This window comes from Eubalaena glacialis, chromosome 11, assembly GCF_028564815.1.
Source record: "Eubalaena glacialis isolate mEubGla1 chromosome 11, mEubGla1.1.hap2.+ XY, whole genome shotgun sequence".
NCBI classification, from domain to species: domain Eukaryota; kingdom Metazoa; phylum Chordata; class Mammalia; order Artiodactyla; family Balaenidae; genus Eubalaena; species Eubalaena glacialis.
Window position 1 is genome coordinate 61560595 of NC_083726.1, and position 13748 is coordinate 61574342.

At 43.6% G+C, this 13748-nt stretch overlaps 1 protein-coding gene across 5 annotated transcripts in view; it reads left to right on the forward strand.

Annotated features, from left to right (window-relative positions):
* The window catches only part of CBX5 (chromobox 5), a 35368-nt gene extending 23944 nt beyond the window's left edge, over window positions 1–11424 (forward strand). For all 5 annotated transcript variants that reach the window (XM_061206546.1, XM_061206545.1, XM_061206547.1 and 2 more), the window contains 2 exons: window positions 1164–1264; window positions 2917–11424. In XM_061206546.1, coding sequence (XP_061062529.1) covers window positions 1164–1264; window positions 2917–3067 — 252 coding nt within the window. In that variant the 3' untranslated portion in view covers window positions 3068–11424. The remainder of the gene's footprint in view (window positions 1–1163; window positions 1265–2916) is intronic.
* Window positions 11425–13748: the final 2324 nt, after the last annotated feature.

Sequence of the window (13748 nt, forward strand, 5' to 3'; positions counted from 1 at the left end):
TTGTGCACCAGCATTCCAGCTGTGAGCAGCTGTGTGCACATCTGGGAACCTCCTCCCTTTAAGCACCCCCCAAAAGAGGCTACGCTTTTGAGTCTGTATGTCCCCTGATTCATGCATGGAATTTCCTTCCCAGTGTGGGTTCTGGTATCTTTGGGGACCACCTGGACGCTGAATGTATCTCTCAGAAGAAAGCAAGGTGAATGTCAGATCAAAGAGATTTTATCATGAAAATCAGACAGATTTAGTTCACTTGGGCAGTCCTTCTGAATCTTTTTTTGTGTTGCCACTAGATAAGTGGCATTAGCCTCCATAATGAGGTTTTTAAAATTACCTGGTTTGTATAAAATTTCACCATTTTGCTCTCACCAGTGCCATCGCAGCTGAATCAGACCCTATGCTCCTTATCTAGATTGCAGTTTGACCAAGTTTGAATAATCTCCTACGGAATTATCAGTTTGTTTTAAATCACTGTCCAGTTCTGCTCTCTAAAGCTAACGACCTATCTCCATCAGGAGGGGATAGGCACAGATCAGGGCCTCTTCCCCAAGTGTGTGGGTATTACAGTATGTGAGCGCTGAAAGAAATTTGCTATTTTATGGTAGTGCCTTGAATCATTCTTATCTCTGTTCTTTCATAAATATAGATGACTATGTGAAAAGAAGTGTTAAAAATATTGGTCAGTGTTAGGTGAACTAAAAGTCTAGAAAATAAAGATTGAGAGGTGGTATATTTGAAGTTTATAAAATGAAAAAGGATTTAGTTCAGGTGGGCTTGTTTATCATCTCAGAAGCAACAGTTTAGGGGTAAACTGTTAATTACATTACTCCATTTATCATATCAAGGAGATTAGATTAGGGGATTAGAGAAGTTCCTAGATGATGACTCCAGAATATTTTAAGGGATATTATGAAGTTTTAGGGACCACTCCTAATCCTTTGAAGGAATACTTGAAGGACAACTGCATCTTCCTGCAAAAATATCTCTTAGCATTATTGTCACTGGCTGACCCAGTATTGTATTTAAGTTCTAAGAACTTTATGAATTGGGTGACAAAAATGGTATCCGGTGATATTAACTTAGGTTGTGCTTTGTTGAGCTGAGAAATGGGGAGGTTTTTTACTCTTATCTCCAAGCTGTAACCTTTCTTCATCTTCTATTTATAGCAGAGCAATGATATCGCTCGGGGCTTTGAGAGAGGATTGGAACCAGAAAAGATCATTGGGGCGACAGATTCCTGTGGCGATTTAATGTTCCTAATGAAATGGTGAGAGAGATTGGGCCTCACTCTGTGATTGTGTTTCTTTGCCAGTGGCTTGCATTCGTATGGAAGATAGAGAGGGAAGACTGAGTATTCCCCAACTAAGAATTTTGATCGTCAGTGATCTAAATTGTTAACTGATACCAACTGTCAGTATTAAATGGGAATTATGGTTCAGAATGGATTTAAGACATTGTAAAGCTTTGGTATTAAGCCAGATTATATTAGCCCACATACCAGAGGATGGTAGAATTGAGGTAGGAAGCATATAAACGTGACCTAACCGTTTATTTACACAGTTCTGAATCATTTACCGTCACACCATGAGCCTGTGGCCATGGGATAGGAGTTGAGTGAGGCTTTCTGCCATCGCTGAAGACCAAGACCACTGAATAATGTCTAAAAGAGAAGAATAATGTTAACAAAAAGCATTAAGAATAACACTAGCCAAAGCACAAGTTATTTCATCCGGTAGAGGGAATGGCTCTTAAAGGAAAGTGTGGTTACTTCCCTTCAATTTGGTGTCTTAAAGACGAAGTGATTTATGGTGTGGCCCTCACTACCTCTCTGTTTCCACGTGTTCTGGGCTTGTGATTTAAGTTTGGTCTCTAAATAGAGGGTTCATGCTACAGTGCCACAAAGTAAGCTAATTACATTAAAAGTTGTATAGTCAAGAGGTTTAATATTTTATCTGATTGAAATTTTGCTGGTAAATTACCCAGAAGTCTATATTTGAAGAATCACTATACTCTGAAGTAAGGAGCTGTATTGACTGCTTTTCTCACTCAGCCATATATGGGACTTATGATTTACATTCACATATTAACTAGCTTTTTCGACCACAGTCCAAATTTGGGTAGCTGCTCTAAGCTGTGTGTTTTCCCCCTCCTCTTCTCATCGATAATGCTCACCTCTATGAATTCAACATCTCCGTTTTCTAGAGAAGGAGTTAGTTGTCTTTGCTCACATCTCAGTGGAATTTTAATTTAAAATTTTTTTTTTCTTGATTTGGAATCCTGGTTAGTTAAGGAACTTGCTAGATTTTTTTGTTATACTGGATAGTAGAGCGTGTGTAACTTGGGTACTTGAAATTTGCAGCTAATTCCTACATTTCATTTTAGTGACTAGATTTTACATTCTTTGATGACTTAAATTTCTGTTTTCTTATTATTCCAATCCACAGTTCTGACCAAAAGGATGAGTGTTTAAAAAGGCCACAAGATGAGGAGGGTTAGGACCTTTTCATGATCCAGATGATCCAGAAACTGGATTGAGCAATTTATGCATAATCAATAGGGCTGAATGTAGGTTTGATTGTGTGTGCACTCATATGCTCATACACACAAATAAAAATTATGGGAGCAGAATTTATATAGTAGTTTAATTTTCAGCCTTTTGATTAAGCCTGCTGTTTTCGATCTATTCTAGCTGCAGACTTCTGTTTCTTTCTGATGTAGTGGTTAAATGATATTTACTAACAATTTGATTCATTTACTTAAATTTCTCCTTGAAAGTGTGGAACTGTTAGGATCCTTTTCCCTTTGAAATCAAGATGGAGAGGAAATCAAGTCAGCTAAATCATAATTTAATAACAAATCTATGTTTGGATAGACTCTCGCTCTTCCTCTCGTTCTAAGTCTCATATTCTTTCTCTCCAGGAAAGACACAGATGAAGCAGACCTGGTTCTTGCAAAAGAAGCTAATGTTAAATGTCCACAAATTGTGATAGCATTTTATGAAGAGAGACTGACGTGGCATGCATATCCTGAGGATGCGGAAAACAAAGAGAAAGAAACAGCAAAGAGCTAAAGGAGGGGGTGGTCTCTGCCATTTCTCTTTGTACATAATACATTCACCTCCCTGCCTCCTCTCCCTCTACCCACCCCCTTCTATCCTAAACACATCCATAAAAAATGTGCTTATCACTGTGCTCCACAGGAGAAATGTTGGTATTGGTTCTCTTGTAACATAACTGATGGTCTGATTCATGATAAGTGTCTCTCTGTGAAGACCAGGCATTTACATACTGTGTGTAATTCTCACCATTTTTTCCTTTGCCCTGCTCTCTTCCTTCTGCTCCCCTGTGACCTCAAGATGAGTTTTAACTTTTTAATCACCTTAGAGTCTTGATCTTTTCAGGGTTGGTCGCTTTTTAGTGGGGGATTTTGTTATAATGATGATGAATTTTGGTTTCTTTCTTTGGCTCTTAGAACATGTTGATGACCAGCTAGGCTTTGTTTTGAGATGTTGGGTTGGAAAAGATGTTGCCCATCTTTTTAAAAAGCCAATAGCAACTGCCTACCTGTTGGGGCTTTCCCAACCTCATTCAGCTCTACCCAGGAGAATACAGGGTTCCTCGTGTGGTCTTCTGGGCCACCCTCTGTTGTTCATCCTCACCGATCCTCCCAGAATAGCTCCATCCTTTGGAGGGCTTGAAATTTTACATTCAGATTTGTCAAGGCACTCCTTTTAGCCCCAGGACTTTTGGCCTTGTTTCTTAGCAATCCCTGGTTCTGCTCCTGCAAGTTGGTGTAGTCTGTCATAAAATGACAAGATTATTGACTGTGGAGATTTGTAGCTATTAGTACATGAGGATGACGGGGTAGGGTACAATTGTCTTTATTATCACATATGGTATATATGTATTATTTCCTTCCATCCCTCCCTTTTGGATTATCTATTTATGTAGGTGTGAGTGACTGCCTGGTGCTTGCTTGTGCCAAGGTGCTAGGCACCCTCCAGCCCTGCCAACTTTTGTGGCCTCCCAAAGCATTCCTGTTACCAAAGAGGCTTCAAACCTGACCCTCACTTCTCAGTGGACCCAAGTTTCCCTCCATGCCATTATTTTCGGTGGGGAATTCTTAGAGGGGAGCCATTGGCCACAGTATCAATTTTAAATATTCATAGTGTTTATAATCATAAATTTCCTGCTTTGATGACTCCTGGATTTGCCACCAAGAGTCCCCAAAGTATTAATGCTCTTCCCTTTCTCCACCCTCAAACTCTTGTATGTTATTTTTTTTTTAATGCATTTCCATGGAAGACTATCAACCTCAGAGAGTGACAGGCCCCGGCAGTAGCATGTTGACACGACCTCTCCCTACTCAGCAAAATACTTCCCTTTTGGCTTCTTCCTGCTTTACCATTATATTGAGAGATTATTTTTCTGATTATATCCTCTGCCTTTGTTCCCCAAGAAACGCCCTACTTCTCGTTACCCTTTTTTTCTTGTAGTTGAAGGGGGCTAGAGAATCAAGACTAAAAGTAAGGAAATAGCAGGGTTTTGAGCATCCTTGTCCCAGCCCAAAGCTGAGGAGATAAGAATAAATGCTTGAAATAGCCTTAACTCTAGAGTTCACCAGCCATTGAGGTTTTTGTGGTTGCTTTTGATTTTTTAAACATATAGCTGTCTGGCCAGGAGCATTCAACCATTTCTAGATTATTCAGAGTAACGAGGGGAATGGAGAGATTGCTCCAGTCCACAGATGAGCCGAGTAATATGCAAATCATATACCCATTCATAGCATTTGTTAACATTGCTTCCCTGCTCAGCTGCTGATTGAATTCTGTGTGGTTGTATAAATTATGTCAAAAATTGTACTGCACGGTTGAGAAGACAGCTGTTGCTGCGGTGACATGACAGACTGGAACAATGAAGCTTTTGGTTTCAGCCATCCAGGAAAATCCTTCTGCATGGTAATGTGATTGGGTGAGAACTCATAACCCATACTCAAGTGGGTAGGGGTTTTATCTCCATCTTCCTTAACTCTCTGAAGGAATTAAAGGCCTTGATCAAGTGCTGGATAGTTGACAGTTGTTAGTACTTAATCTGATGGGCATCTGAAAGAAAGGATAGTCAGAAAAGAGATTTTTCATACAAGTAACTAAGGATATCCATTAGGGTATACTAGAATAGGACAGAAGTAGGCCAGAGCCACTGAGGAGGTGATCCGGGTCTCTAAGTTTGCAGGTGGAGAAAATGACAGCTTATCCATGTAGCCAGTGTGTGTCTTCCAGGAGCAGTGGGTATGTAAGCAAAGTACAGTGACCATATTTTTAGAGCCCAAATCTAGCCTGTGGACAAAGAACACGACCGAATTATTTGGTACTAAGATTGGTCTTGAGAAACGTGGGACACATGGTTGCCAGGGTTATAGGTAATACGTAAGGCATTCATCAAAATCTGATTTCTTTTAACAAAAAAACCCCAGTATCATCTACTACTCATCACCCCTTTAATACTTCAGTCTTCGCTCCATTCATCTTTTTCTGTCCACAGTTTACTGAATCATGGTCTTGTACTGAGTGCTGCCCAAACAACTTGTTCTCTCCCTGCCTACCCACTGCTACTTCTGTAGGAACGGAGGGAGCCAGAGGCCAATACTGATCTCAGCCCTCAGCAGAAAGGAGACGGATGCCTGCCTGTTCCTCTGGCATTTGTTAGTGCTGAGTAGCTGTCCAGGCCCTTGGAGGATTGCAGCCTGAAAGAGAAACCTGCATTCATGGGGCTTTCTCCTCTCAGAAGAGTTAGTGGCCCTGGGCTAAGCACTCTTAAACATCTAGGTCTCAGGTGCTCAAAGTATATTTTTCCTATGTTAAGTCCTCTTTCAAAACATCTTTCTAATGCTGAATGTTTTCTTGTAATCAGCATTCAAGGATTTCTCTTTCCTGAGAATGTAGCAGAGCTTTGACCAGCAGAGTCTACCAAGGTCAGCATAGCTGCTTTTCTGAGCCCTGGGCTGGGCGAATCCCCTCACGTTAAGATCAGCTGTTAGAGAACGTCAACCCTGATGGAAGCACCCGTTTTTAACCTGGAGAGAGCTATATCATTTTTCCTCCTGCAGTCCAGTTTTCATCTGCTCAAGGGAGCATTTGGACCTGTGGTGGTCCTTAATGCTCGAAAGTCTATGGTCCTTGGCTGGCCCCCAGCCATATATCTGTACTACTTTTTTGTGTTGAAGAAAAGTTGGTCTTGTTCCTGTAGTTCCTGCAGTTTTAGATTCTTCTTAACTTAACTCTTATGCTGTACTTATGCTGTAGCCTCCCTGCAATCCAATTTCCTTATCTTTAGGCCAAATCCTTTGGCCTCAGGGAAGGTGCCTATGATTTTCATCTTGTGGTTTTGTCTGATCTGTGTGTAGCCCAATTTACCTAAGGTACAGTGAGGGATCAGAGGGATCCATGTTTGGGCTGGGGAGCGATTGTTTTTGCCCTTAGGGTTCAAATTTGAGGGCCTAAAATAAGTTTGCAGTGACCTGAGAACTTCAGGAAGGGTTCTATCATTAGATTTGAAATGTGGAAATGGTTTCTCACAAATTAGGTCAAAGGAAAAGCTCATTTTGCACCCATGACTCCATCCTTTTGGTTTAGGTTTTTAGAGTGTTGAGATCTGTACCTTTGTAATTAGACCACCAAGCAAGCATACCTGTGTCAGGGCAGAGAGAGGAAAGGTCTGGACCCAGTGTATTTCAGTTTCATTTTGGCTTTACCACTAATCATAAAAGTTAGGTTTTCAAAAATAGAGATGTTACCAGCCTTGCCCCCAAGAGCACATGCTCAGAATTGCCACCCCCCCACCCCCAACTAATCATGGTGGATTTGTATTGAGCCATCCACATTCCAGCCACCTTAGTGTAAATCAACATGCATTTCATTCAATGGACATTTTTTGGCCCTGGGGATACCAAGTTCAAAAAGATGCAGTCCCTGACCTCAAAGAATTTTCATACAGGTGTGGGATGAACTATTAATAGTTCATTGTAATAAATGCTACAAATAGGCACACATTTTATATTTGAGCTCAGAGACAACTAACTGGTTGGTATAGTTTGTGGCCCTAAAGTAGGAGGGTGACAACTGGTTCGTGTGTAGAAAAGACATGACCTTGGATGAATTGAACTAACTGGCCACAGATGGACCACAACAAGGGGTGGTTTTATTCCAGAAAATAAAGATAACAGGTTTGGTTAGAGATGCTACTACGAGAGAAAGGTGAGTGGAGGTTGAGAACCCCTGGCTTCAGTCCCTATTTGAGGCTCTTTGCCACAGTATTTAACAGTAGTTAATCCTTGCTTGTGGAAAGTATTAACTATGTTGCAGATCCAGTTATGTGTTGTTACTTTATTGTGGGTTCTGTAAAATGTATTCCTTGTGGATATTTTATCAGTGTTGCTCACACCTTTTTCAGTTTCTCATCCCTTTTGAAGGAATTAACATGAGGCTGGCTTGAAGCCTAAAACAAGGACATACTTTCCAATGACAGAAGATTTGCTAAGGAAAAAAAAAAAAAGGCTTGGGACACATCTGGTAACACCTGGGCATCTATTCTGGGCAGTGTAGTTTTATTTAACACCTCAAGATGGTGATTTCTAAGCAGAGACTTGTGTCAATTATGTGGAAACCTCTCCCAGAAAAACACATGACCTAGAGTTTCGGATTTAATCAGTCTAGGGAGGTCCAGGGTGAGGCCTAGCCCTGTTAAGAAACAGTCTGACCTTAAGAAATGTCCTAGTTCTGACCATGTGACCACAGGAAAAATGCTACTTTTCTCTGCCTGCATAATTGAGAGTTGGATAATTGAAAGCTTACTAAAGTGTGAAGGTTCTTTGCATAGCTTCATAAAAATTCTAGTTTCTTTTTGCTTGCGCTGGATTTCTTGGATTTTAAGCTACCTCATCTCGTCTTTTTCGAGTTACTTCAGCTTGTCGTTGCCACTTTAACATCATGCTTGACTGTGGTGGTTTTCTAAGATGGAATGTTTCCTATTCGTTGAGAGCCTGTTTTCTTGCCTTTTATCCTGATCCTCATTTCACCTAACATCATCTCATTTTGCTCCTCTGTCAGAGAAATATTTTAAGATAGTTTAAAATCTTGGTTCATGGGAAGAAAGTGACCCTCCAATGCTATATTTGTCTCTGAGGTCAGTGAGAGAAGGAGTTAAAACAAGGTGGTGGGGGAAGGGACAGAACCTGCACTGGAGGCAGCCGACAGGGGAAGAGCCATTAATTAAAACAATTTCAAAGTCAACTGATTGTGATCATTAATGTCACAATAGATCAAAACCTAATTATCACTGCCTAGGTAAGAGCCATCAATATTAATCAGAAAATCTAATAGGAAACTATTATCAAGAAATTAGGCCAAATTGAATGCAATGAACTTCTTGCCATTCTCTCTCCTCTCCTTTTTTTCTTTTTTCTTTTTTTTTAATTTGGCGATGTCCCCTGGCATTGGCAGGTGTGACCCTCAGTTGACTCAGGCCCCAGTGGCCAGTTTGTCATGCTTCTTGAGAAATTCCAACACAGACTGAACCTGAACTGTCACTGCTGCTTTAATCAGTCTTGAACTTTCTCATCACCTGGTCTTACCCAGTGTGATCAGCCATCAATGAAAAATGGTTTATATTTAGGTCTTGGAATGGTTGGTCCTTCCTGGAACTAGAGCATCCCTGGTGAACATTATACTGTGTGTGCTGATAAATCATTCTTCGAGCTTCTGAGGTACGTAGGGTCCTGTTGCTCTGGCTACTGCAAGTAGATATGGAGGAAAGGAGGGGCTTCCTACCTGGAGATCCTTCCAGAAGACCTTAGAAGATAGAGTTTCATCATGTCACGGCCCTTTTAAGGCTCAAGTCACTGTTTTGCAGTTTCCAGGAGCTTTAGTATTTGATTCTAAACCAGGACTGGCTGTGGGTTTAGTTTTTTTCCCCTTAGTTTTAGGGTAAGGGTCATAGTGATTTCTACCAGAATCCAGTGTAAATCCAAAGGAGGGGGGAAAATGTTTTTTCTTTTGCCTTTCTTTTGTTAAAGATTTATGCCTCTGGCAGGAGGTAAGAATATTACAAGTGTCTTCTGACTAGTTATAGAGATCACTTTATACCCTCTCCCTGAATGGAAAAGTAAGTGTCACCGTCTATATCCTTAACTGTTTTTGAAGATACTGCAACTCCTGAGGTTGAGCTGAGGCAGAAAGGGTGGAAAGATGCTGGCCTTGGGTATTGTGGGGAGGGATGAGTGGCAGCAGGGGGTGTTTGGTGGTGCTAGGGTTCCTAGCTTAGCCTGTAGAGAATGTTGCTGCTGCCACCGCAGTTGCTGGCCTTTCCCCACCAACCTTGGAGCTCAGAGCACTACCCAGACCACCACTGAGGGAGTTGTTCTTAGCTTTCTGCTTGAGTGTGGTCTTGCTTCACTCTGAATTTTAGGAATTTGGGTTACTCAGTATAGAACTTTGAGAAATTGGTGTGACTTAGTCCTTCACCTCTTAGGGTAAAGTGAGTATTTCTTTACAAAAGAATTCATGCCCTTAATGTTTAAAATGTAATTTTATTTTCAAGACACCCATTAACACATGACTTTCAGAAGCAGCTTGTTTCTTCTCCAAGGTTCCTTGCGTTGTGCTAGATAAATAATGGGCCATCAGTTAATCCTTGTGGGTTGATTGAGTTTATCTGGTTTGCAGGGTGAGGTGTGCTACCGGCTTCCTTTTGCTCCCAAGTGCGCTCTAAGATGTAAAATGCTCCGGGGAGTGGACAAGAATTGAGTGGATGCTGACTATGGTGCCAACCTCCTCAACTGATTCATAATGGCTGACCTTGGGCAAGTCACTCCTTTCAATGCCTCAGTTCCCCATCTGTCAAATGGGGGTAATAATACTGACCTACCTCACAGGGGTGTTGTGAGGCATTGTAAATCAAAGTTGATAGAATACTTGAGGGTCCTCGACGGAGGATGCCCTGAGCCGGTGTCTAGGCCTGCCATAGGCTTTTGTCCTCACTGAGCTGTCCCAAGGTTGGAACTACTTAGTGACCTTGGCAAATTCTCTGCCCCCCACCCCTCATCAAAGCTGCTAGTTCAGATGTTGACAGTGTCTCCATGAATGTTGAAGTCTTAATAGTCCAGACTTAACTTAGGATGTTACGGGGGAAGGCACCGTATATTTTATGTCTTGCATCCACAAAGAGAGGCTGTTTGAGACCCAAGAGCATTGCATTAGGGAATCAGGGATGCTGCTGCTTCTTTCTCTGCTGGTTGGGAATTAAGGTCCCATACCCCATGGGCTTGGAACAGACTTGGGTTGTCTCAGGAGCAAAGCACACACAGTGGGTTTGATTTATATCTTGGCTTGCTGCTCCCTGAACTGATCCCAGGACGGCTGGGTCACTTCACCCCTTCGTGGTATCTGTACCCGAGCCTTTGCCTCCCCATAGGAACCAGCTGGTTCAATAAACATAACCACTTCCTCCATCCCCCACCAAAAAAGAGCCACATTGGAAAATTTTTTTTTCTAGAGATAAGTTTAACACTCAGAATTGGGCATTGATGCTCCTGAAAGCTTCATCCAGTTCACTGTATTCAGCATCTGTCATCTCTTTCTCAGTGTCCACTGCCTGAACCTGACTTTGACCTTTTTTCCCTCTCGTTTGGGAAAGCTTTGGACACTTTGTATTTGCCCAGGTGTGGGCCCAAGAGCCTTGCTCTCCATCTCAGTTTAGGGGCTCGGCTGGCTCCTCCTCCCATTAGGGCTCTTTCTCCTTTCCCTCTCCTTGGCCCTAGATGTGTAACCCCTGAAAAAGCACAAGGTCCTGGCCCCTTGCTGCGGTCACATTCTGGTTCTCAGTGTTTAGCGGACTCTGCCCCTCTGTTCACTGCACTGGCGGCACCAGGCGGGTCTGTGGAGTCCTGGAGGATGGAGAGAGCACGTCGGCCATCCTGCCAAGTAGCCAGGAGTTGATTTGCCCACGGCCACAGGCCTTCTCACCCCTTCCCACAGGATGGGATCTGAGAGACTCCAGAGGCTGGGTTTCCTTCAGCACTCGGTACCATCCTGAGTAGCAAAACAAATCACACTTTGTAGCCAGATTTCTGAATGGAAAAATAGGAAATTGAATTCTCTATGGACCTTTTTGGTTTGTGGGGGAGTTTTGGTTGTGTTTCTTGGTTTTATTTCAGCCAAACATGTCTGCTTTTGATTTTTTTTTTTTTCTAGGATAAGTGATATATATATATATGTTCGCCTTTTAAATGTAAATGTTTAAAAGTAGGCAATTTATGTGTTTCCACAACTGACATCTGATGCAGACCTCATTCTCTCCCCCTCTTCCACTCTCCTCTTTTCCCTCTTTTCATACTCTTGTATTGGTTCTAATAAATGGTTGCTTTTCAAATACGGATCCTGAGTGGTGGTTTCAAAAATCTGGGTCTTACACTCCTTTAATTTGGGCCCCGAATGTCATCCAGTGGCTGCACATGTGTTTGTGAAAGAGCTGAGAGACTTGGAGAACAAGGGCTTTTTTCTAAGTATTGTTGGTCTCTGACTTTGTGCAGATAGCCACAGGGTGGCGCAAGCCTGAGGGAATAAGAGAACGTGTATCCTGGTCCCCGCTCCTTCCCTTAACCCCTTCAGACTGTATGCCTTCCTGGTCTTGGAGCTGGTGTCTCCTCGAAATGGCTCCGAGAATAAACATTAACCGTTAGGAACCCAGGGGACCCCTAGAAAAGTCAGCCCCTGGTTATTAGAATTTGTGGAAAACCACATTGACAAACAATCTGAATCAGGTTTGAAAATCCCAATACATGTGAATTATATTTATGAGCTGTTATGCTTTTGATTTGATTTTGATTTTGATTTCACAAATACCAAAGCAACTGAGGATCTAATGATTATGGGTCATGGTGGGGGCAGTTGGAGGTTGGATTAGGAAGGAAAAAGAGTGTGTGGATAATCAAGCATTTATTGGATGATACAAGCCTGATGCCGTTCTGAATCTAATGGATACGTGGGCAAAAACTCACAGGGGAGTGAGAAGTGAAGACGGAGGGATCCCAGAACCCAGACAGCCTCCCAGAGAGGCGCCGCCTCTCGTTTTCCACCATCTCTTATCTGCAATTCTCCCTCTTGTTTTCCCTTCTTGCTGCTGAGTTATAGGGTCTCCCCAGTCTAATCTCGTAAAGTCTTATGAAGACATCTGTAGGTTGGCTAGTTTAATGGTCCATGACCCCATAAACATGGGACAGGAGAGCCATTTGGTCCACTTCAGAGCCAGACCTTTCTGGACGTTATTTATTTCCTACCTCTGAAGCCTGGGACTGCTCACCCCTTTCCCTTTCCATCTTTTTCTAGTTCTCTCACCATTGTGCCACTCTGTCTCTGCCTTGGGCTCATCGGAAAGCACGACTCGGGGGGTTTTGACACCCACTCCCACTCCTAAACAACTGTGTCTTGATTTCTGTTTCCCTCTGACGTGTCAGGGGATATGCCTGCCTGGCCGTCACTCAGATGAGCTCCTCACCGCTCCGCACTCTTCTCCCGGGAGCCCTGCCTCTGTGTGCTGGGCCAGACCCCCGCCGGCCGGTGGTGCCTTCCCTTTTGTCTCTGCCAAAGGGCCGCAGAGCTCACGGAAGTCCAGGCAGGCCCGACAGCCTGGGGAAAATGGAGGGCTGCAGTGTGGGAGTCTGCGCTTAGTTGGATGGCTGAGCGCACGGCTTGAAATCGCCCTGTTAGGAGGAAGCAGCCCCCCAGGCAGCCTCCGCCCTTTGGAAGGAGAGCGGCTACACAGAGGGGAGCCCATTATAGCCTGTGGATACGCTGAGCTGATCCCCTGATCCCCGAGCCCGTGGTGTGACCTGTGGGGTGGATGGGGGACAAACAAAGCAAAGCTGGGCCAACGGGTGTGCGAGCGTGCCACACGGGTACGGTGCCCTCTGTTACTCCCGCAGAGTGGGGGGTAAAGGATGAGTGAGAGCCCTCATGGACTCCCCTGCTTAAAGTCGTGCACACGGTGAAGGCACGTGAATGGAAGGGTCTGGTTCTCAGCTCCGTGGCTCCTCAGCCTTTGTTTTATCCTCCCCTTGCTCTCCTGCTTCCCCCACCCCCTCTGCAGCTGTAACATCTTGCTTTCCAGGTGCCAGCTCCCTCCTCTCTCAGCTTCTGTCTTTATTTGTGCGTCTGTATTTTTTTACGGTTCCTCCCCTTTGTCTACTCCATCGTGTGTGTTTTTCTCTTTGTCTTTTATTTCTTCTCATTTCTGGTCTCCGCACCCCATGTTCTCTCCACCCCCCTTCAAAGTCCATAAGCAGCCTCAATTTGGACATTTAATTTCAACCCCATCAAATTATTATCTTTCTTGCAACAACCTGGGACTCTTTACGAGCTCTTTCTACCCCACACCGCCTCTGGAAACAGGTGCATCTTTTTCTCTGTATAACGTGATGCCGCCTCCCAGACTGGGGGAGGTGAGGTCGGCTCAGTGGCCTCATGCCCCTTCTCAGCAGAGCCTTGTGCGATCATTTGGTTATGAGCCAAGGAGAGAGAAAGAGCTGCCGAGAATTGAGCTTGCTGGTAAATATGGGGGCTGCTGAGATGAAAAGGTTTGGGGTTATTATTGCACCCTTTCCTCTCCCTCCCCCTTCCTGCTGCTGCTGTCTTCTGGGGAAGGAAGCTGGTGGGGAGCCGCGGTATTGGCCACAGCTGCTGCAGCTTATGAAATTCTGCT